This window comes from Bubalus kerabau, chromosome 5 (assembly GCF_029407905.1).
Source record: "Bubalus kerabau isolate K-KA32 ecotype Philippines breed swamp buffalo chromosome 5, PCC_UOA_SB_1v2, whole genome shotgun sequence".
NCBI classification, from domain to species: domain Eukaryota; kingdom Metazoa; phylum Chordata; class Mammalia; order Artiodactyla; family Bovidae; genus Bubalus; species Bubalus kerabau.
This window is the reverse complement of record NC_073628.1, coordinates 35,030,135-35,051,094: the sequence shown is the minus strand read 5'-3', so window position 1 is coordinate 35,051,094 and position 20,960 is coordinate 35,030,135. Positions and strand designations below refer to the sequence as shown.

Below are 20,960 nucleotides of genomic sequence, written 5' to 3'. Positions count from 1 at the left end.
ACATCATTATCACCCAGGGCACTGGTCAAAAATACAGGCAGATGTTCAGACCGCACTTGAGATTTTATGAACCAGGTGCCTGGGGGAATGGTGCCTTTTAGCCAGCTCCCAGGTGATTGTCATACACATCCAAACGTGAGAAATACAGATCTGGAACAGTCTTTTCATTTCACAGCTAAGAAAACAAATGCAAGGACATCCAGTGACTTGCCTGAGGTCACACAGGTGGCCCTGGAGAAAGTCAGCATGCGGGATAGTCCAGCAACTGGAGGAAAGGAATGTTGGATAATTCATTGTGCCTTTTTTAGACTTTAAATTCACCAATATTCCCTACACGAATCCAAAGGATTCTTTTTTAGGCTCTATAATTCTAAAATAACCAACGAAACTAAAATAGTAATAGAGAGCTCCCTGGCGGTCCAGCAGTTAGGGCTCCACACTTCCACTGCAGGGAGCCTGGTTCAATCCCTGGTCAGGGAACTAACATCCCGCAAGCTGCATGGTGTGGCCAAAGAAATTAAAAATTAGAATAGAATAACATCACATAGTAATAGACTAGAAAAGCGTGACGGATGATTGTCCTGGAAGAAAAGAAAAATTACTGCCATCAAGGGGATTTGATGATTATAATTTCAGGTCTTCAGAAGTAGGTTAATTTACATAGTCCATCATTTGACATTGAACATGGTCCTCCTTGCCACTACCTCTAATGCTTAACTCCTGGCAGTTCTGAGTCCAGGTTTTGTGGATGACTGAGATGATAGGTAAATATCTCCAGAGGCAGCAAGGTAGAACAACCAGAGGCCTGTGCTGATCCCCTTTGTACAAGCCCTTGGGCAGCTGTCTTCAGAGAGGGGATGAATATCTTGGGGAAGATCTAATCAAATCATAGAGGAGATGTGCCCATCACCCTGCACATTTTCCTGAGTACACGGGCTGTTAACCACCTCTAAGGCTGGACGTCCTGTTTGGGCTTCTCCACCCCAGGCATCACAGTGGACAAGTCGGGACTGATCTATTTCGTGGACGGCACCATGATCAGACGCATTGATCAGAACGGGGTCATCTCCACCCTGCTGGGCTCCAATGATCTCAGCTCAGCCCGGCCCCTGAGCTGTGACTCTGTGATGGATATCTCTCAGGTAAGGAGGTTTTGTCTGCTGGGGCCCTGGGTCAGCATGCTTGTCTTCTCATGGGCACCCGGCTTGCCTGCTGGCTGTTCGTCTTTGTGTTGCACAAGGCTTGTGAGCACACTCTTGGTGCAGGGCCTCTTAAGAGCACTAAGGACACACAGGTGAGTCCAGCACAGTGTGGGGCTCTGGACGGTCACCATCAGAGGTGACAAGTGGGTGACACAGGAAGACCCGGAGGACTGAAGAAATCTGCCCCATGCAGCCGTCGAAGGCAGGAGAGCCTCATACAGTGTAAATTTAAATCTGTAACCTCATGAATTCACAGATACTTGAACATTGCCTGTTCTCCCTCTAGGCTGTAAGCTACATGAGGACAGGAATTCTGTCCATCTTTTCCTCTGCTGTAACCAGGGTGCCTGGTACACAGGAGCACACCCAATACTCGTTTGTTGATTAGTTCATTAGTGGACTGATTGAATCCCATCTTTGCCACTCACCAGCTGTATAACTTTAGACAAGTTGCTGAAGTCCTCTGAGCCTCACTTTTCATGTCTCTAAAATAGGAGTAATTGATGTTGTCCTGGCAGGATTGCCTTGAGAATACGGAAACGATGTATGCAAGAGCTCCGAGCACCACTCGGCGCTCTGGAAGGGATCACTAAACAGAAATTCTAGTCCCGCTTTCACAGAGGAGGTGACTTTGTGCTAGCTTGTGAAGGCTGAATAGGAGTTTGTTGGGTGGCAGGAAGAAAGGAGACATTTCACACAATGGAAACTGCGTGTGCAATGGCACAAAGGTGTTAGTGGGCCGGAAACATTCAAGGAACATTGAAGATTGAACACTGAGGACAGGGTTCGTAGAAGGAAGTAGCAGGAGTTGGAGCTGGAGTGTGCTTTGCAGCCAGTTAGGACTTACCTTACCACACCAGGGTTTGAACCTCAGCGAGTGGGCTCCAGGAGCCCCGTGTAGACCCAGGAGAGACACAAGGTTCTGGCTGCTGTTCAGCGTGTCCCTAGTTTGTCCTACAGTGACTTGAGAAGGGATGTGTCCTTTATTGCTCAATCCTTTAGTAGAACCTGGCTGGCACTGAATCAGTGAATATCCATCTTGTCAAGATGAGCAAAGCCAGAGATATAGGGAGGTTCAAATCACATTAAATTTTGATTTGGTGTTAGCAGTGGGCACACTTGGCTTTTTAAACACCCTCACTTCTAGGGGAGCCTGCATACAGGCCCTTTGCCACTCACTGCCAACCTGCTGCCTGGGTTCAACAGGTGACGGAGGCTGGGAGGCTCCCCGGCTTGTGCCCGCCCCTGCTCCCAGCGTGTCGCCGAGCCCCTACCCCGGACCTCAGGGCTGCTGCCGGCCGTCCCGCAGCTGCATGCTTCCCTGTCCGGTGCTGGTGTGGTTTCCCTCTGCACCAGCTACTGATTGTTATGCTCCCGAGTGGGAATTTGTTCTTTGCCACCCGTCTTTCCAATTTGGCAGGCTTCCCCTTGCTGGCTCAAGGGTTTCCCTCTCCGGTCTGTGAGCAAGCTTCATTTACACCATCAGGAAGCGGCCACAGCCTGAGGATGTTACGTCCAAGTCTCTTCAGTTCTCCAAATGGGCCCTCCACCAGCCAGCACAGGGTGCCGAAAAATTTCAATCCACACGTTGGAAAGTTGTGTAGCTTTAGCTGGAGGTGCTGCCAAGCAGCCAGATCAAAGTCTTGGAAGACAACTGGCATATTGTGGAGGGGGAAAAAAATCCACGCTTAAATTCAGAAATCCTGGACTGAAATCTCTATGCCCCTGGTCCTCACCGCCCTCATCCGAATCGAAGCACGGGATTCTTTTTACCACACTCTCTGACATAGCCATAAACTCTTATACATGCATATGGGAAGGGGCCTGGCTTTCATCCTCAGAGCTTCATCTGTCACAAACACGCAGCTGCTTTACTGTGCTGTGTGGAGCAGGGAGGTGAGGCAGAGAAATGAGAAACCGCTCAGAGGTAAGAATGCAAAGGGGTTATCATTACCATCTTTCTAAATTCCATATATATGCATTAGTATACTGTATTGGTGTTTTTCTTTCTGGCTTACTTCACTCTGTATAATAGGCTCCAGTTTCATCCACCTCATTAGAACTGATTCAAATGTATTCTTTTTAATGGCTGAGTAATACTCCATGGTGTATATGTACCACTGCTTTCTTATCCATTCATCTGCTGATGGACATCTAGGTTGCTTCCATGTCCTGGCTATTGTAAACAGTGCTGCGATGAACACTGGGGTACACGTGTCTCTTTCCCTTCTGGTTTCCTCAGTGTATATGCCCAGCAGTGGGATTGCTGGGTCATAAGGCAGTTCCATTTCCAGTTTTTTAAGAAAACTCCACACTGTTCTCCATAGTGGCTGTACTAGTTTGCATTCCCACCAACAGTGTAAGAGGGTTCCCTTTTCTTCACACCCTCTCCAGCATATATTGCTTGTAGACTTTTGGATGGCAGCCATTCTGACTGGTGTGGGACTCTGTGGGAGAGGGCGAGGGTGGAATGATTTGGGAGAATGGCATTGAAACATGTATAATATCATATGTGAAATGAATCGCCAGTCCAGGTTCGATGCATGATACAGGATGCTCAGGGCTGGTGCACTGGGATGACACAGAGCGATGGTATGAGGAGGGAGGTGGGAGGGGGGTTCAGGATGGGGAACACGTGTACAAAAAAAAAAAGAAAACTAATGGAATGAACAAATTCTTGTTAGAAATGTGAAGAAAACCTTTCATGGCTGAAAGAAAATTAGGTAAATGGCATTAACTTTAAATGGGGGGGGGGAGCCATAAACTAGAAAACTTTTCATGTACTTTAATGAATTTTAAAATAAATTAAAGTGATTGAGCATAAGTTTAAAAATAAGAATGCAAAGAGGAGAACCAAGGAGCTCTCTTGGACTGAAGACCAGGTGGGAGGAGAAAATAGAGGGAGGCAGAGAGTAGAGATGTAAAGGAGGGGCTGCCATCTGTCCGGAGCATCCATTCAGAACCAGGCATGAGTTCTCAACCCTGCAGCCTGCGGCCACCACAGACACTGAGTATCATCTCCCTGTCCGTAGTCCAAAATGATTTCCTGAGATCGTGCTGTGCGCAGGCACTCTTACAATTGGGGACACAGAGATGGCAGTGACAACTTTTCTTGTTTAATTGTCATCATAATCCCACGTGGAGTCACAGAGTCGGACACCACTTAGTGACTGAACAACAATAATCCTTCAAGGTAGGTATTGCATACCCCATTTTATAGACGGGGAAACAGACTTGGTGAAGGAAAATGTGATTATAAATGCACAGCTCTGTGCTAGGTTCCCTCAGGGGTGCAGAAAGGAAATTTTTTTTCATGATATCATGTAAAGCATTTTGAACTTCTTTCCCGTATGTAGAAGCAGGTAATAAATATTACATAAGAGCCCCACACAGTGTCTGGCAGCTAATAATGGGCTGTAAGTATTCATTCTCTTTGTAATTTACAAAGAATTTCCTTGTGCATCGTCTCGTTTGATCCTCACGACTACTCATATAAGATTTATTAGCACCATCTACATATGAGGAAAGAAGTTCAAAGCACTCGTGTAACTTGAGGAAGGTCACACCTGTGGTCACTGGTGGACTGAGCGAAGAAGTAAAGTGTCCAGACCCCCAATCCCTCCCTCTCTCTATGCCATTCACCAGTCAGTCATTCGTTCCATCCGTTCGATGATCCGTTTTTGCAAATAACTCTGCAATGAGGCAGTCAAGTCAGGGAGCTTTAATAAAGGCACAGCATGCTCTGGGGGAGGGGGAGGGAGCTTGATTCCATCTCAGGATGACAGAAGTGTGAGCTGGAGGGGAGGGACCTCAGAAACCGTAATGTCCCTCCGTTCTGGTGATGGGAAATGAAGCCTCCACGTGATCATCGCTAACAGGGAGGTAAAATCAGAGCAGCATAGGTACTTGGTCCAGAACCATCACACACGCACCATGACTCCAAGCGCACTTCTTTCGCCTTCTTTCCTGGGTGGCTGTGTGCACGTGGGCACGCAGGAGAGAGTAGGAGAGGCTTGTCCTTCCCTCCTCCCCGCTTCCTCTCCCTCTCCCTCCCAGGTTCCCCCACCCATCAAGGAGCCGTCTTTTCATCATAATGACAGGCAGAAAGGTCTCGGCAAGCATGTCCCCAAGGCGCCACAGGGCCAGAGGGCATAAAATATTTAGCAGCCAGTGTTGACAAGAAATGGGCTTTAGGAAATTGAAAATTCCCCTGTCACTTGAGAGTAAACTGTGTTCTTGATGCAGCCGAAGGCAGCTGTGATGCTGTGCTCTGGGGAGTGCTGGGAAGTGTGAAGGGAGGCAGCCCAGCTGCTGATGCTGGTGTTGCCTGGAGCCCCCTGTGCTGTGGGGCAGAGGGGGCCCAGGCTGGGGGCGAGGGAGCAAGCAGACCCTCGGAGCAGTGCAGCTGGCAGGGCCTGCTCCGTGCTGAGAAGGGCCCTGAGCTCAAGAGCCAGATGGAGGTGGCCACGTCTCAGAGGTGTATTGTCTTCTGGGGTTTCTTTTCACTATAGTCAACTCCCACATGCACATTGCAGGAAATATAACAAATTTTAAGTGACAAAGAAGAAAGTTAAAATTACCTCTCTTCCCAATACCGGTTAACATTTCAGTATATAACCCTCAAGCTTTTAACCCCGCTTCTGTCCATCATCTATCTACTTTATTGTTGTCTGGTTTCCCCAGTTGGGATCACACAGTTCTTCAAACTGTTCTTTCTACTTAATACGTAGCAAACATCTTCCCATGTCGTTAAATATCCATCTGTAACATCACTTTTAACTGCTGCACAGAGTGCTCTAACCTATGGGTGAATGAAATGGACTATAATTTCTTCGACCAGGTCTCTGTCACTGGGCATCTGGGTTGGTTCCAGCCTTTCACCGTTATTAAAAATGGCTATGATAAGCACCTCTGTACTCGGGTGTACAGGAGTAAATTTCTAGAAGAGAAATTGCTCACTCAAAGGTATGACATTTATTTAAATAAGCCCCAAGTTGGATGGAATGTCAAGGACTTGTTGGGGGCTCAGGATCCTAAGGCGAAGAGTCCCCAGCAGTGGGGTGGATAAGGCTAGTGCAGGCAGCAGCTGTCCGCCTATGTGCATTGTGGCTGGATCTCTCGGGGAACACAGCTGGCAAAAGGCTTCCCTTAGTGCCAGCACCTCCCAGGGCGAGATACACAACATCCCAGCCTCCAAGGCCACCAAGGCAAGAAACAGCATCCTGACCTTAGACCTGCCAGGCTGCAGTCCCCCGCGTGCCCACCTGCAGGACAGCCCCCTGTGATCCCTGCCGGCATCCCGGCCTGGCTCAGAGGAGGCTCAGACCTGGGGCCCAGGACCTCTGAACCCTCCATTCCCATAGCTGACGTTGTTCATCTCTCCCAGGTGGACTTGTTCTCTGAGGTGCTAGAAACCATCATCCAAAGCAAGGTATCACCAACTTCAGTATGCATGTGCAGGAGCCTCCATGGAATTTTGTTGAAATGCCAATTCAGATTCAGTAGGTTTGGGGTGGGGCCTACCATTCTGCTATACTGACCAGCTCTCAGGTGATGCCAATGCTCTCAGGCCAGAGATCACCCTTGAAGGAGAAAGATCCAGTTTTGATTCCCAGGCACATATTAGGATCATCCAGGATGCTTTTGTGCCTTTCCCAGAGCTCCATACCCAGAGATCTAACTTAATTGATCAGAGATGGAATTTTAGCGTCAATACTTTCTTAAATCACCACGGGTCCTTCCTGTGTAGCCAGATTTGAGAATCACAGGTCTGCAACTATGTCAGATAGGGGCCAGGGTTGCATTCACTTTACATCCCCAGCCCCTAGCCATGTGTTACTCCATGTGTTACTCCATGAACTGAGAAATCCTCTGCCATGCGTTTAGCAACAATTCACGTAAGATCTTCCTTAAGCCTCTAAACAACTTCTCCTTCAGCGTCCAGACTCCATCTGCCTTCCCCTCCCACCAACATTAGCTGCCATTCTTTGAGCACTTCTGGGGGGTCAGACCCTCGGGACTATTGCCATTACTTATCTCACAGATGTGGATATTGAGGCTCAGAGAGGCAAAGTAACTTGCCCAAGGTTGTAAGTGGGGGAACGGGGATCTGAATCCAGGCCTGTCTGACTCAGAAGTCTCTCTTCTCACCTGTTCCTTTTGTTTGTTTGTTTGTTATCCCCTTCTTTGTGTTTCATCAGTCTAACGTAGACCAGCAGATGTCTCGGTGGGACTCTCGCATAGTTTCTGTCTGATCAGGGGCTGATATCCGCAGGTGATGACAGGCTGCTGCCTGCTGATCAGGCAGGACTGCCTGTGCTGGCGCTTGGTCCACTCTACAGCGACCCAGGGCTCTACGGGGTGTGGGATGATCGGTGGTGGGCACCTCGCCAGGCATCTGAGTGTCCGTGTCTCCATCATCAGGTTCGCCTGGAGTGGCCCACAGACTTAGCCGTCAACCCAATGGACAACTCCCTGTACGTCCTGGACAACAACGTGGTCTTGCAGATCTCTGAAAACCACCAGGTGCGCATCGTCGCCGGGAGGCCCATGCACTGCCAGGTGCCCGGCATCGACCACTTCCTGCTGAGCAAGGTGGCCGTGCACGCGACCCTGGAGTCGGCCACTGCCTTGGCCGTCTCTCACAATGGGGTCCTGTATATTGCTGAGACCGACGAGAAGAAGATCAACCGCATCAGGCAGGTCACCACCAGCGGAGAGATCTCGCTGGTTGCCGGGGCCCCCAGTGGCTGTGACTGTAAAAATGATGCCAACTGCGACTGTTTCTCTGGAGATGATGGCTACGCCAAAGACGCGAAGCTGAATGTCCCATCTTCCTTGGCTGTGTGTGCTGACGGGGAGCTTTATGTGGCCGACCTTGGGAATGTCCGAATCCGGTGTATCAGGAAGAACAAGCCTTTCCTCAACACCCAGAACATGTATGAGCTGTCCTCCCCGATCGACCAGGAGCTCTACCTGTTTGATACCAGTGGCAAGCATCTGTACACCCAGAGCCTCCCCACGGGAGATTACCTGTACAACTTCACCTACACCGGGGATGGTGACGTCACGCTCGTCACAGACAACAACGGCAACATGGTCAACGTCCGCAGGGACTCCACAGGGATGCCGCTCTGGCTGGTGGTCCCGGATGGCCAGGTGTACTGGGTGACCATGGGCACCAACAGTGCACTCAAGAGTGTGACCACACAAGGACACGAGTTGGCCATGATGACGTACCACGGCAACTCTGGCCTGCTAGCCACCAAGAGCAATGAAAATGGATGGACAACGTTTTACGAGTGAGTATTTGGTGGTTTTGTTGCACGGCTGCACTGTAGAATTCGAGGTAAACTGATGAAGTGTTCATTTATGGATGTTTTTTATTTTAATTCACTTGAGATGCAAACCATGACCAATGACATGTTCTGCATGTTAATAACCCAGATGATTACTCCTAGGAAGGAATATGGTGTAGGAGGAAAGGCATGAGCTTTGAAGTCAGAGAAGCTGGGCTTGAATCCAGCTTTCCCTGTGGACTTAACCTCCCTAGGCCTCAGCTTCCACCTCTGTAAAATGGAAACCTTCCCCCATGGACTCACTACAGGGAGGTGACATAGATAGAAAATACTTGGTTAAGTGTCAGCAATTATCCACATGATCCAAGTCCACATCTTTTTTTAAAATTAATTTATTTTTTATTGAAGGATAATTGCTTTACAGAATTTTGCTGTTTTCTGTCAAACCTCAACATGAATCAGCCACAGGTATACATATGTTCCCTCCCTCTTGAACCTCCCTCCCATCTGCCTCCCCATCCCACCCCTCTAGGTTGATACAGGGTCCCTGTTTGAGTTTCCTGAGACATACAGCAAATTCCCGTTGGCTATCTATTTAACATATGGTAATGTAAGTTTCCATGTTACTCTTTCCATACATCTCACCCTCTCCCCATGTCCATAAGTCTGTTCCTATGTCTTTCTCCACTGTTGCCCTGTAAATAAATTCTTCAGTACCATTTTTCTAGATTCCGTATATATGTGTTAAAATACAGTATTTATCTTTCTCTTTCTAACTCACTTCACACGTCCACATCTTTATGATTCAAAACTTTTTCTTTCACTTTTAATATTTTGGATGGAATTTATGAAGTGCATTAGACGCCTCCCTTCTCATTATTCAGGCATAAATCTTTCTTTTATGAGTCAAGGTCATTAATAAGAAACAAGGCATTTGATGCTGCCAAATTGATCTCAGAGAAACAGCAGTGTGAGGTCCTGAAGAAAGATCTCAGCTCCCTGCCCTGGGATTGAACCTGGGTAACCTGGATGAAAACCAGGAATCCTAGTCACTAGAAAACCAGGGATTAGAGGCTAGAAGTAAAGTGGCCCTGACTCTTGCCGCAGTTTGAAAGCAAGAATGTTTCAAGGAGGCAAAAACTATAAAAACAGAAAGTTTATTATTAGAGACACAACATAATGTCTGGGAGAGCACACAGGAAAAGAGTTTGTTTATCTGACTCAGAAGCAGGGCAGAGATACACGCCCAGAGAAAAAGGGTATGGTCATCCTCTGTAATGAAGAGGAACGCGGTAATTCAGAGACACACACGCGGAGACGAGAGTGGGCATCCTGAATGAGGAGGCGCACAGTAAGAAGGTGATTTAAATCACTTATCTAGCATCATCCTTCCGAGTCTTTGTTTACTTTTGACCGATTGTCTAGTTTCTTTCTTCACCCCTGACTGGTCGGTCCTAGGACCCTCCCCAGGATGCATGCACATCTTTTCGCTAAGGTGGATCCCACCACAGAGGCCTGTGGGTGCATATCCACACTTATGGGGTGGGGTCCCCTCCCTTTTGACCCCCAAGGAGCCTCCCTGCGCATGGGCAGGCAGGGACGTCGTCCTTGACCTCAGGAGGGGGCCTCTTACCGCTTTACTTTAGCAGAGCTCAGCTTTTCCCACTAGCTTTGTCCTTGGAGTGTCTGGGTGAGAACAAAGCTTGAATTTTACTCTACTCGACAAATAGCAGGTGTCTAGCCCGGGGGCCCATCTGTCTCCTACCTCGATATGAAGCTAGTTCCCAGGAAGTGAGGCTATAGACCCGTCCATTCCTGCCTGAAGTGATTCTAAACAGTTCTTTGCTTAGCTCCTGGGCCTAATCCTTAGTTTTACCACCTCCTCCCTCCATGTGGCGCTATGGTATCATTGTTTTGGCCAACTTCAGTAGCTCGCTTCCCTTCTCTTCATCCAGGGTAGGGGTTCTTAAATGGTGTAGTCAGAGAACCAGACATTCAGCTTATTATAATCCTCACCAAAATTAAATATGTATATTATATCTCCAGGGTGTTCCTCTATGAGGTATTTTAATGAACAGACTTGTAACATCTATTTCTACTTAGATCCTTTTTTAGCTTCTTTTTGAGGTTTTAGCCATGTTCCACACAACTGAGACTGTCAAATATTAGACAAGTACATGGGAGACAGGGAAGGAACGAGCCTTGCTGCCCATCACTGATGGGCTAGGAACTGTATTACTGCATTCAGGCCGCGAATCATCTCTGGAAGAAATAGAGACAATGAGGCTCAGAGAGGCTCATTTGTTCCTTATTGTCTAGTAAGACCTCACAGAACAGGGGTCACAGCCCACATCTGTCTGATACCAGAGCTCACGCTCCTGCAGCTCTGCCCTGCTGCCCCGTGCGGAGTTTGTTAATCCCAAATGAACTTGAATCTTTGAACCCTAAGTTTTTCTCAACTTTGATCAAGCATCAGTTTCTCACAATCCTAGAGTCCCAAACAAAAGGAGCTATCATAGATTTTTGAATACAATTTGCACCAAAAAAGAAAAAGTCACAGCAGTTTGTACAAAGTTCACTGGCTAAATTCCCTTCTCCATACGGGCACCTTGTTAATTACCAAAAAAAAAAAAAAAAGACAAAAATCCAGGAAAACAGCAATTATCTTGATTAACTCATCGAAATGGAAATACATTAAACCAATTTTCCCCCAGTTGCCCAATGGAAATCCCTTATACATTATTTAGCCAATACAGGGGTTTCTTTGTCAGAGCCAGTCGGTGCCCTTGATTCGTTCTCAAGGTCACTCCCTCAAATCGCAGACCGAATGCTTACACATCACTGCAGCCCTTACTCTCAACCAGCCCTGAAATTGAAAAGCATTTCCTACACCTCTACCAGCAAGGATCCCCTTCCCCTCTCCCTGTCTTCCTTGATGAAATTATACAGCCATATTTAATGGTTTATGAAGAAAGAAAAGTTAGTACCATCACTTTTTAGAAAATTGCATTTGGAATTCCAAAGTATCTACTTCATAGCTGTATTCAGAAGCAGAAGATAAAAGCCCTAAAAGAAAAAAGTGAAAGCCACCTTTTTTGAGATCCAACTGTGTACCAGGCTCTTTCTCATTTAATCTTCACAGCAACCTCAGATGGTAGAGATTATCAGTCCTGTTTTTTACAGATGATCAAACCAAGGCACAGAAAGAGTAGGTAACTAGTCTAAAATCACACAGTGAGAACTGAGCAGAACCAGAACATACGCCCATGTTCTTTCAACTACACTGATTGGGTTCACCTAAATTCTTTGTAACTTATCTGTATGTTACGGACTAAAGTTGTATCTTTTTCATAGGGATAGTCTGGGGTTCAAATTTGCAGTGAGATAAAATATGGAAATCAATATCAGACTCATCATAAGTACTCAAATGACAGCAATTGTTGTTATTATTATTCCAAGTAACATTAGTATTAGCATTTCAAGCAGTAGTATTAAGTAATTGCAGGGATGCTGTTTGGGCATGTAAGGTATTTACCTGGCAGCAGTTGCGAGTCAGTTAATCAAACAAACAGACCAAAGCTGTAATTGAAGTTAGTAGAAATTAGAGGAGGGCTTCCCTGGTGGCTCAGATGGTAAAGAATCTGCCTGCAGTGCAAGAGACCCAGGTCCGATCCCTGGGTTGGGAAGATCCCCTGGAGAAGGGAATGGCAACCTACTCCAGTGTTCTTGCCTGGAGAATTCCATGGACAGAGGAGCCTAGTGGGCTACAGTCCATGGGGTCACAAAGAGTCAGACACGACTGAGCGACTAACACACACATGTGCACGCACGCGCCCACACACACACACACACACACACAGGAATTAGAGGGCAGATCAGAAGAACAGACTCAGGTGTCAAGTCTGAGGGATAAAGGTATGAACCAGGAAAGGGGTCAGATTCCTGAGAATACCCAAAATGGACGGGAAAGAGTTATACAGGATGGGTCCAGGAAAAATGGTTCAATTCAGGTTGTGAACATAGCAAGGGTACCAGATACTTATTTTTACTGGACATTTGCCATGTGATTTCAGGAGCAGGCTGGCTTCCAGACCCATGTCTCAACCAGACAGAAATAATGCCTGACCTACCCCATTTCAGGGCCATTATAGGGATCAAAAGACTAAGTAAATGCTGAAAGTGAAAATACTTGGCAACCTTTGTTGCTCCCAAGAAGTTATGGTATAAAAATTATTATCATTATGGTATTTCTCAATACGGATTTGGACAGATTTTGCCAGTGCACATTGCTCCAGTGAATTTCCTACTTTTAGGTCCATGAGGCAGCTTCATGGATTCCAAACCAAAATTCTCTAATACTTTAAAAAAAAAAAAAAATCAGCCCAGGCTTGCCTATAACACAGGCTATTACTGAAACAAATTTTAAGTTGGCTTTATCGACCCTCTCAACAGATTAATACATCCAACATAAACAGCTCACATGTCAGAGCAAGCAGCTTGACTTAAAGTGTTTATAATTCTGGGGAATCGAGGATCCTTTTCTTCCCTCAACCCAGAGATCTGCCGGTCGGAAACCTAAAAGGGGTCTGTAATGCTTTCATCTCTAGCATGTGGCAACATTAATTTCAGACTTGGGCTTCTGGGCTGGTGGCATTTGCTGGCTAAGAAAACGGCCTGACAAGAGGAGGCAGGTTGCAAAATTGGCTTATTAGATGGGCGTGAGTAAGTTTCATAAGGGAAGTGGCTGTGGCACTCAGAGCCCTGTGACAGCTCCCGTCACCCTTAGGCTCACGCTGTCTACCCTGAGACCCTAACTAATGCCTCTCTGTACACGCGTGGGGTTTGCCAACTAGGAGGTGCTCAGTAATTATTTTATGAGTGAAATTTACATTCGGGAGGGAAGGGAAATCAAGAAGGGAAGGAAAAAAACAACATGCTGTCCTGAGAAAAATGCTGGGTTCCCATCGCAGCTACAGCACGGTCAGTGCTCCTAGCAGGAAACGGAATTCAGTTCAAATGGTTCCAGACAGGAGACCTGGCTTCCCGGTTTTGCTTGAGGACATAAGAGCCAGAAAAGGCATTGTTCCCGTCCTTACAGTGAAAATAAGCCAGAATGGCAAATGCATGAGTTTTCCTTGAACTCCTTCTCGGAGGTCACTGGGCAGCCGAGTGGCCAGGCCTTTTACAGAGTGTCACATCAGAGACAAGATGTGGGTGCCAGCTTCCCTGGGGTGGTTGCAACTGCTGCTGCTGCTGCTAAGTCGCTTCAGTCGTGTCCAACTCTTTGCGACCCCATAGACAGCAGCCCACCAGGCTCCCCCGTCCCTGGGATTCTCCAGGCAAGAACACTGGAGTGGGTTGCCATTTCCTTCTCCATTGCGTGAAAGTGAAAAGTGAAGTCGCTCAGTCGCTCAGTCGTGTCCAACTCTTAGCAACCCCATGGACTGCAGCCTACCAGGCTCCTCCATCCATGGGATTTTCCAGGCAAGAGTACTGGAGTGGGGTGCCATTGTCTTCTCCAATAAGAAGAATACAGGAGCCTAAAAAGAGACCCTTTCTAAGGCTGGGCACAAAGATGGGACCTAAAACTGAGAATAGAGTAGGCACATTGGGGAAAAAAACCCTCTGGCAAACTAGTTTCACACACTAAATACAAGATATTGCTGGAGGAATGTAAAGCCGGTGACGCATTGGGGTTAGCCGTAGAAATAACACGTTTCAAAGCCAGCCCAAATCCTAACTAAATTAACTTAAACTCTCTCACTAAAGTGCAAGCAGGAGAAAACTCATACCCAAAATCTACTACCTCAGTCTCTACTGTGCTACACAAGATGTCACACTTTCAACTGAATCTACAAAAAGGCAAGAAAAAGCAGCACTCTCCCAGGAGACAAAGATATCGTCAGAAGAACACTCAGATGTGACACAGATGTTGAAACTGTATCTCAGGAATTTAAGGAAGATTATGTCGGGAATTCCCTGGTTGTCCAGTGGCTAGGACTCTTCATGCTCACTATGAAGGGCCCAGGTTCAACCCCTGGTCAGGGATCTAATACCCTGCATGCCAGGCAGCTAAAATAAAATACTGTGGTGGAAAAGGTGGACAGCATGCAAGATCAGATGCATGTTTCAGCAGAGAAATGGAAACTGTAAGAGAGAATCAATTGGAAATGCGAGAAATGAAGAACATAGAGATGAAAATTGTCTTTTATGGGCTTATCAGTAAAGTTGAGATAGCTGAGGAAAGTAGATAGATCAATAGAAATTATCCAACCTGAAACACAAAGAGGAAAAGAAGAAAAAATATAGAATAGGGCAATCTAAGAACTGGGGGACATCAACCGCTATAGTATACATTTCATTAGAATTCCAGAAGAAGACAGAAAGAGCAAGGCAGGAGAAACATTTGAGGAAATAGTGGTTGAGAACTATCCATATGTAATTAGACACCAAAACCGGAGACCCAGAATCTCAGAAAACACCAAGCAGAATGAGTGCATGCACACCCACAGATACCTATGCATATCATATTCAAACTGCTGAATACAAAAGAAAAAGAGAATCCCGAAAGCAGTGCCATACAGGGCTTTTTTTTTTTTTTTTTACAGAGGAGCAAAGATAAGAATCATAGCAGACTTCTCATCAGAAGAGGAAATTTGGAAAGAGAAATACATATAAACTAGAAAACAGAAGGAAATGGCAACCCACTCCAGTGTTCTTGCCTGGAGAATCCCAGGGATGGTGGAGCCTGGTGGGCTGCCGTCTATGGGGTCGCACAGAGTCGGACACGACTGAAGCGACTTAGCAGTAGCAGCAGAAAACAGAAATGCTGAAAGAAAGAAGAAATCTGTCAACCCAGATTTCTATATCCTGCAAAGAAAACATCTTTGCAATGAAAAAATGGTATAGAGGTACAGGCAAGAATAAGGGCGCCAAGGAAGGACGGTGAGGCACCCAGGCACTAAACACACTGAACAACCATTACCAGCCCTCGGGCTCAAGGGCAAGGCAGGGAAGTAACAAGATATTGTTACTAAAGCCCAGTGGGAGTTGCAGCCATGTAGAAGGCATCTAGTAGGAGCTGTAATTCGGGGTGGATGCACCCATTATTAGAAATACGGGACCAAAAGAGAGAGAGTAGGGAAAACTTCTCCTCTTGACCTGCAGTCTCTCACCACTGCCTACCAGTGGCTATACCCAACCAGAAGCAAGGCCGCAAGGGAGGCCCCAGGGATGCAGTCTGCAGAGGTCAGCCTGTCAGGGCACAGGGAAGGATAGAAAATGAATCTGAGGAGGGAACAGAGGATAAACAGCACAGCCACAGACTGGCTCTGTGACACTGTTCACATAAATGGCAGAGCAGACAGCATTCAATCCCAGATCTACCTAAGAACTTCCTAGCAGATGCATGGCCTCAAATATAACATCAGTGAGAGCTAATACCTACAGAGGTAGGGTGGGCCAGCTCTTAAAATCCTGAAGGCTACAATTCATTGTTGGGAGTTAATTCTATGGGAAATGGGCAGCAAGGACAAATTTTTATTGCAGAGCCAACAAGGAGCCTGTGTCTGCTGCAGTTTTGGAGTAGTTACTGTTTAGAGATGCCACTCTGTTACAGAGACCTAAGGTCAAGGGATCTGTTGGTGTGCATGGGCTGTGAACTGTAATTATTCACAGAGAATACAGTGGCCATTTCCTCTTGTTGATGATGGTGGTGCTTGGAACAATCATAGATGAAAGTCCTAAAAAAGCAAATCTTTATTTTCCAACTAAAAAGTGCCCAATCAGCAAAAAGTTTACTCTCAGAAAGGCAGTGTGGCATTTTCCTCACCAAGCGCATGTAGTGATGTGGATCAAGGTGTGAAGTATTGAGTGTGAAGAAGAAACGCTTGCAGTATGTGTGAAGATAGCTTCTAGTGGTCCTCTTCTGAGAGCCAAGTTTGCAACCACTCTATGAATCTGCTGTGTGTGTTCATTCTCTGTAATCCAAAGATGCTTTGGAAAAACAAGTGAAGAAAAGCCGGTGAGAGGAAATAGTGAGAAACCGATCACCTAGCTGTCTCCATCACATCCCCCAGGTGGGGGCTGAGCATCACTGTAGAATCAGCTGTAATGGAAGCAAAGAAAAGCGTCTCGAAAAGAAAGCTGTCCCTCTTCTCTACCCACTTCATAGTTCCAAGTGCAGTCTTTTCTTTAACATAGTTGAACACAAAGGTTTTGATTTGTAACGGCACCATCTTTCCAGGAAGCTTGATGACAGAACACAGGCTTTACGATCAGACAGACCTGACAGAGTCTATATGCCTCTGTTAGCCATGTGATCTTAAGCAAGTTATTTATCTTTTCTGAGCCTCAGTTTCATTGGTTGTGAAATGATGATAATCATGTTCACCTCCAAAGATGGCTGTGAGCACAGTGCTCCATACCTAAAATGTACTATATGAATGTTAGTGAACTTTCCCTTCCTCATACAGAAGGTGAGGGGTAACAGGGGTGGAGTGCTTAATTATTCTCACCCTAGGTCTTGAAAAAACAATAATATCTACTATTCATTCACTCATCCAAGAAATATGTACTGAGTGCCTTTTACATGCTGGGTCCTGCAACGGGCACTAAGAATACAAACAAGGTCCCTGCCTTCGTGGAGCTTATATTCTAGTGGGAAAAGAAACAAAAAACAGGTAAGCAGGTAAAACAAGATGCAAAGTGAAAACAGTAAAATAAGATAATGCAGGGGTCCCCAACCTCCAGGATCTATTGCCCAGTGATCCGAGGCGGAGCTGATGTATTAATAGTAGAAATAAAGTGCACAATCTGTGTAACGTGCTTGAACCATCCTGAAACCATCCCCTGCCCCCAGTCTGTGGAAAAGCTGTCTTCCACGAAACTGATCCCTCGTGCTGAAAAGGTTGGGGACTGCTGATTGATGTGATCAAGATGGCAGGACCCATCAGAACGGGTGACCAGAGAAGGCCTTGCTGAAATAATAACATTTGAACTAAAACATGAGTAATAAAAGGAACTGGCCCTATCAAGGTTAGAAGGAAGAGCATTCCCAGCAAAGGAAACAGTCAGCACGAGCACCCCAAGCCTGGTTTGAACTCAGCATGTTCAGAAGCAAATGGAATGGAAGGCAGAAACTATGAAGGAATAGGCTTCAAGGTAAAGTCGGGAAAAGCAGGGAAAAAAAGAATGAACAGATCATTCTATCTACACTCACTCATTCACATTATTGAGCATCTAGTGTATGCAAAATTTTTCAGGAGATGGAAATACCAGAATACCTGACCTGCCTCCTGAGAAATCTGTATGCAGGTCAAGAAGCAACAATTAGAATTGGATGTGGAACAGCAGACTGGTTCCCAAATCGGCAAAGGAGTACGTCAAGGAGTATATTGTCACCCTGATTATTTAACTTATATGCAGAGTACATTATGCAAAATGTTGCGCTAGATGAAGCACAAGCTGGGATCAAGATTGCTGGAAATACCAATATGCAGATATGCATATTATCTCAGATATGCAGATGACACCACCCCTATGGCAGAAAGCGAAGAAGAACTAAAGAGCCTCTTAAAACTCAACATTCAGAAAACTAAGATCATGGCACCCAGTCCCATCACTTCTTGGCAAATAGATGGGGAAATAATGGAAATAGTGACAGACTTTATCTTCTTGGGCTCCAAAATCACTGCAGATGATGACTGCAGCCATGAAATTAAACGATGCTTGCTCCTTGGAAGAAAAGCTATGACCAACCTAGACAGCATATTGAAAAGCAAAGAGATTACTTTGCTAACAAAGGTCCATCTAGTCAAAGCTATGGTTTTTCCAGTAGTCATGTATGGATGTGAGAGTTGGACTGTAAAGAAAGCTGAGCACTGAAGAATTGATGCTTTTGAACTGTGGTGTTTGCAAAGACTCTTGAGAGTCTCTTGTACTGCAAAGAGATCCAACCAGTCCATCCTAAAGGAAATCTGTCCTGAGTGTTCATTGGAAGGACTGATGCTGAAGCTGAAACTCCAATACTTTGGCCACCTGATGCAAAGAACTGACTCATTGAAAAAGACCCTGATGCTGGGAAAGATTGAAGGCAAGAGGAGAAGGGGACGACAGAGGATGAGATGGTTGGATGGTATCATTGACTTGATGGACATGAGTTTGATCAAGCTCCAAGAGTTGGTGATGGACAGGGAAGCCTGGCGTGCTGCAGTCCATGGGGTCACAAAGAGTCAGACACAACTGAGCGACTGAACTGAACTCTATGCCAGGCACTCCCCTAAGTGCTTAGGGATACACCAGTGACCGAACAAAGGCACTTCCCTCAGGGAGTTGACAGTCTAGTGAGGGCGATCTCATGGGGTCCCGCAGTCGCTGGAAGGAACTGGCATTGAAATATGTTATCTTGTTTGATCTTCACAGTATCTCCCTGAGACAGGTATTATTACCCACGTCTTACAGAGGAGAATTCAGAGGCACACAAAGGTTATGCTGTATAACCTGCCTGAAATAATACCATTTGTGGTGGGGTTTTGATGGTTAACAGAGGAACAGAACTGAGTGCCTGCCTCTAGGGTTGCATTACTGGCAAGTGTAGAGCCTAGATTCAAAGCCTAAACCACCTGGCTCCAAGGACCTTCCCACAAGGATCTGTTCCTTCTGTTCTTCTGTGATAGAGAGGAAGAAAATTGGCCAGTAATTTAAGTAATGCTGCAACAGATGTATCTAAGCCATTGGCCAGAAGTTGTCCCTCTTGGGGTCAGAATCCAGGCACTGCAGATAGAGACCTGTCTCCAGCATCCTGCTGGGAAGCACCCACATCCTTTCCCTTAGCAACTGGGTAGCAGGAAGAGAAAGGGACACCGAGGTGGCCACAGGGCAAAGGTCAAGGTCCAGAGAATGGATAGCCCGAGCTCCTCCCCGCAGAGGCAGAAGCAGCGGAGTTCCGATGGGATAATCACAGGAATTGATCAGGTGGCAGAGAGAGCCAGTGGCCTTTCTCGAGCTCCAGAAAGCAGTGAAATGAGTGAATAAGAGACAAGAAAATTCTATAAATGGGCTGTGCTGTTTGATGTTCATTTAATTAAGACATTCAGTCCTTCTAATGGAAAATATGAGGAGTGGAAATTACTGCTTTTTGGCCATCTCCTAGAAAGCCAGATCTTGACGGCATCCGGCCTTTTCATCGTATCGTCTTCGGGCTCAATTTAATTATGTATTACAGGCCACCTTCGATAATAATTACAATTGTCTGCCTTTATGCAAAGCCTCTTTCTAGCTTGGAAGCTAAAACTCTGGGGAGATGCCAACGGAGATTGCTCAAGTATCGTTTAGTGAAAGCGGTTGTTTCCATATTTGTGCATTCAGCAGATGTTTATCAGGGACCTACTGTGTGTCAGGTCTCTGTAGGTCCTGCAGGGGGTGGCATGTGAGTGCATCATGGTCTCTCTTCTCTGAAGAAGCAGGGAAGAGGCCTTGCACATGCAATCCTGCATTCATTTATCTGTTCAGCCACCATCCCCTGATCATCTTCTCTCTCCCAGCCCCCATGCTGGGGAAGCTGAGATGAACCGAAGGCCAGTCCTCCAGGGTCCCATGGCTGGCAGATGCTGGAATCCAGATTCCCAGCCTGACTGTCTGACCTCATGATCCTGTCCTAACTCAGGCGCTCTAGGGCCAAAGCGAGAGACAAGTTGTACATCAGCTGTTGTGATGCGGGGGGCACATTCCAGAGGATCACTGGGAGAAGAAGGGATGGGGAGACCTGTAGGTGGTGGCGTCTGAGCAGGGCCTTGATAGAAGTAGTATCAAGGTGACATGAAATTTTCCAGGCAAGAATACTGGAGTGGGTAGCCATACCTTTCTCCAGGAGATCTTCCATACTGAGGGATCAAACCCAGGTCTCCTGCATTGCAGGCAGATTCTTTACCATCTGAGCCACCAGGGAAGTCCAGTGAATAATCTATCAAGTCAAAATTGTAAGACTCCAGAACTCCTTTTTAAGTATTTTGCATGGTGTAATAAAATCTTTTTTATCCAGTTAGGCCAGTAAATTAGATTAATAAAGAGTGTGTACATGGATCATAGGTGTTCAAAGAACCAGACTAGAACAGCATACCCATCCCATGAAACTGTCAGACTGAAATGGATCTTCCTGTTACCTTCCAAGATGACTGGGGATCTGACAGCACTCAGCTTATTCATAGACTGCAGTTAAAGGGACAGAATGGGGTTTTTGTTGAGGGTGTGGGGGGTTAGAGAGCGGGGAGTCTTGATTTGGGGCTCAAAAATGTGGGATGCTCTAGTGATACTTGGCCTACAGGTTGTTATTGGCAGATGTCCTCTAAACGAGACACTTCTAAAATTACCAGCAATTAAAAAAGTCCTCTTCCCCAAGGTGGCCATGCTCATGAGGCATTACTTGCCTTGTCACAGCACTTTTCTTTTCTTCTTTTTTTTA

At 46.3% G+C, this 20,960-nt stretch overlaps 1 protein-coding gene across 1 annotated transcript in view; it reads left to right on the top strand.

Moving 5' to 3' along the window:
• TENM4 (teneurin transmembrane protein 4) overlaps positions 1 to 20,960 on the top strand; it is a 440,205-nt gene that overhangs the window by 389,785 nt on the left and 29,460 nt on the right. Inside the window, exons 22-23 of the mRNA XM_055581442.1 lie at positions 988 to 1,142; positions 7,626 to 8,503. Of these exons, the coding sequence (XP_055437417.1) occupies positions 988 to 1,142; positions 7,626 to 8,503 (1,033 nt within the window). The remainder of the gene's footprint in view (positions 1 to 987; positions 1,143 to 7,625; positions 8,504 to 20,960) is intronic.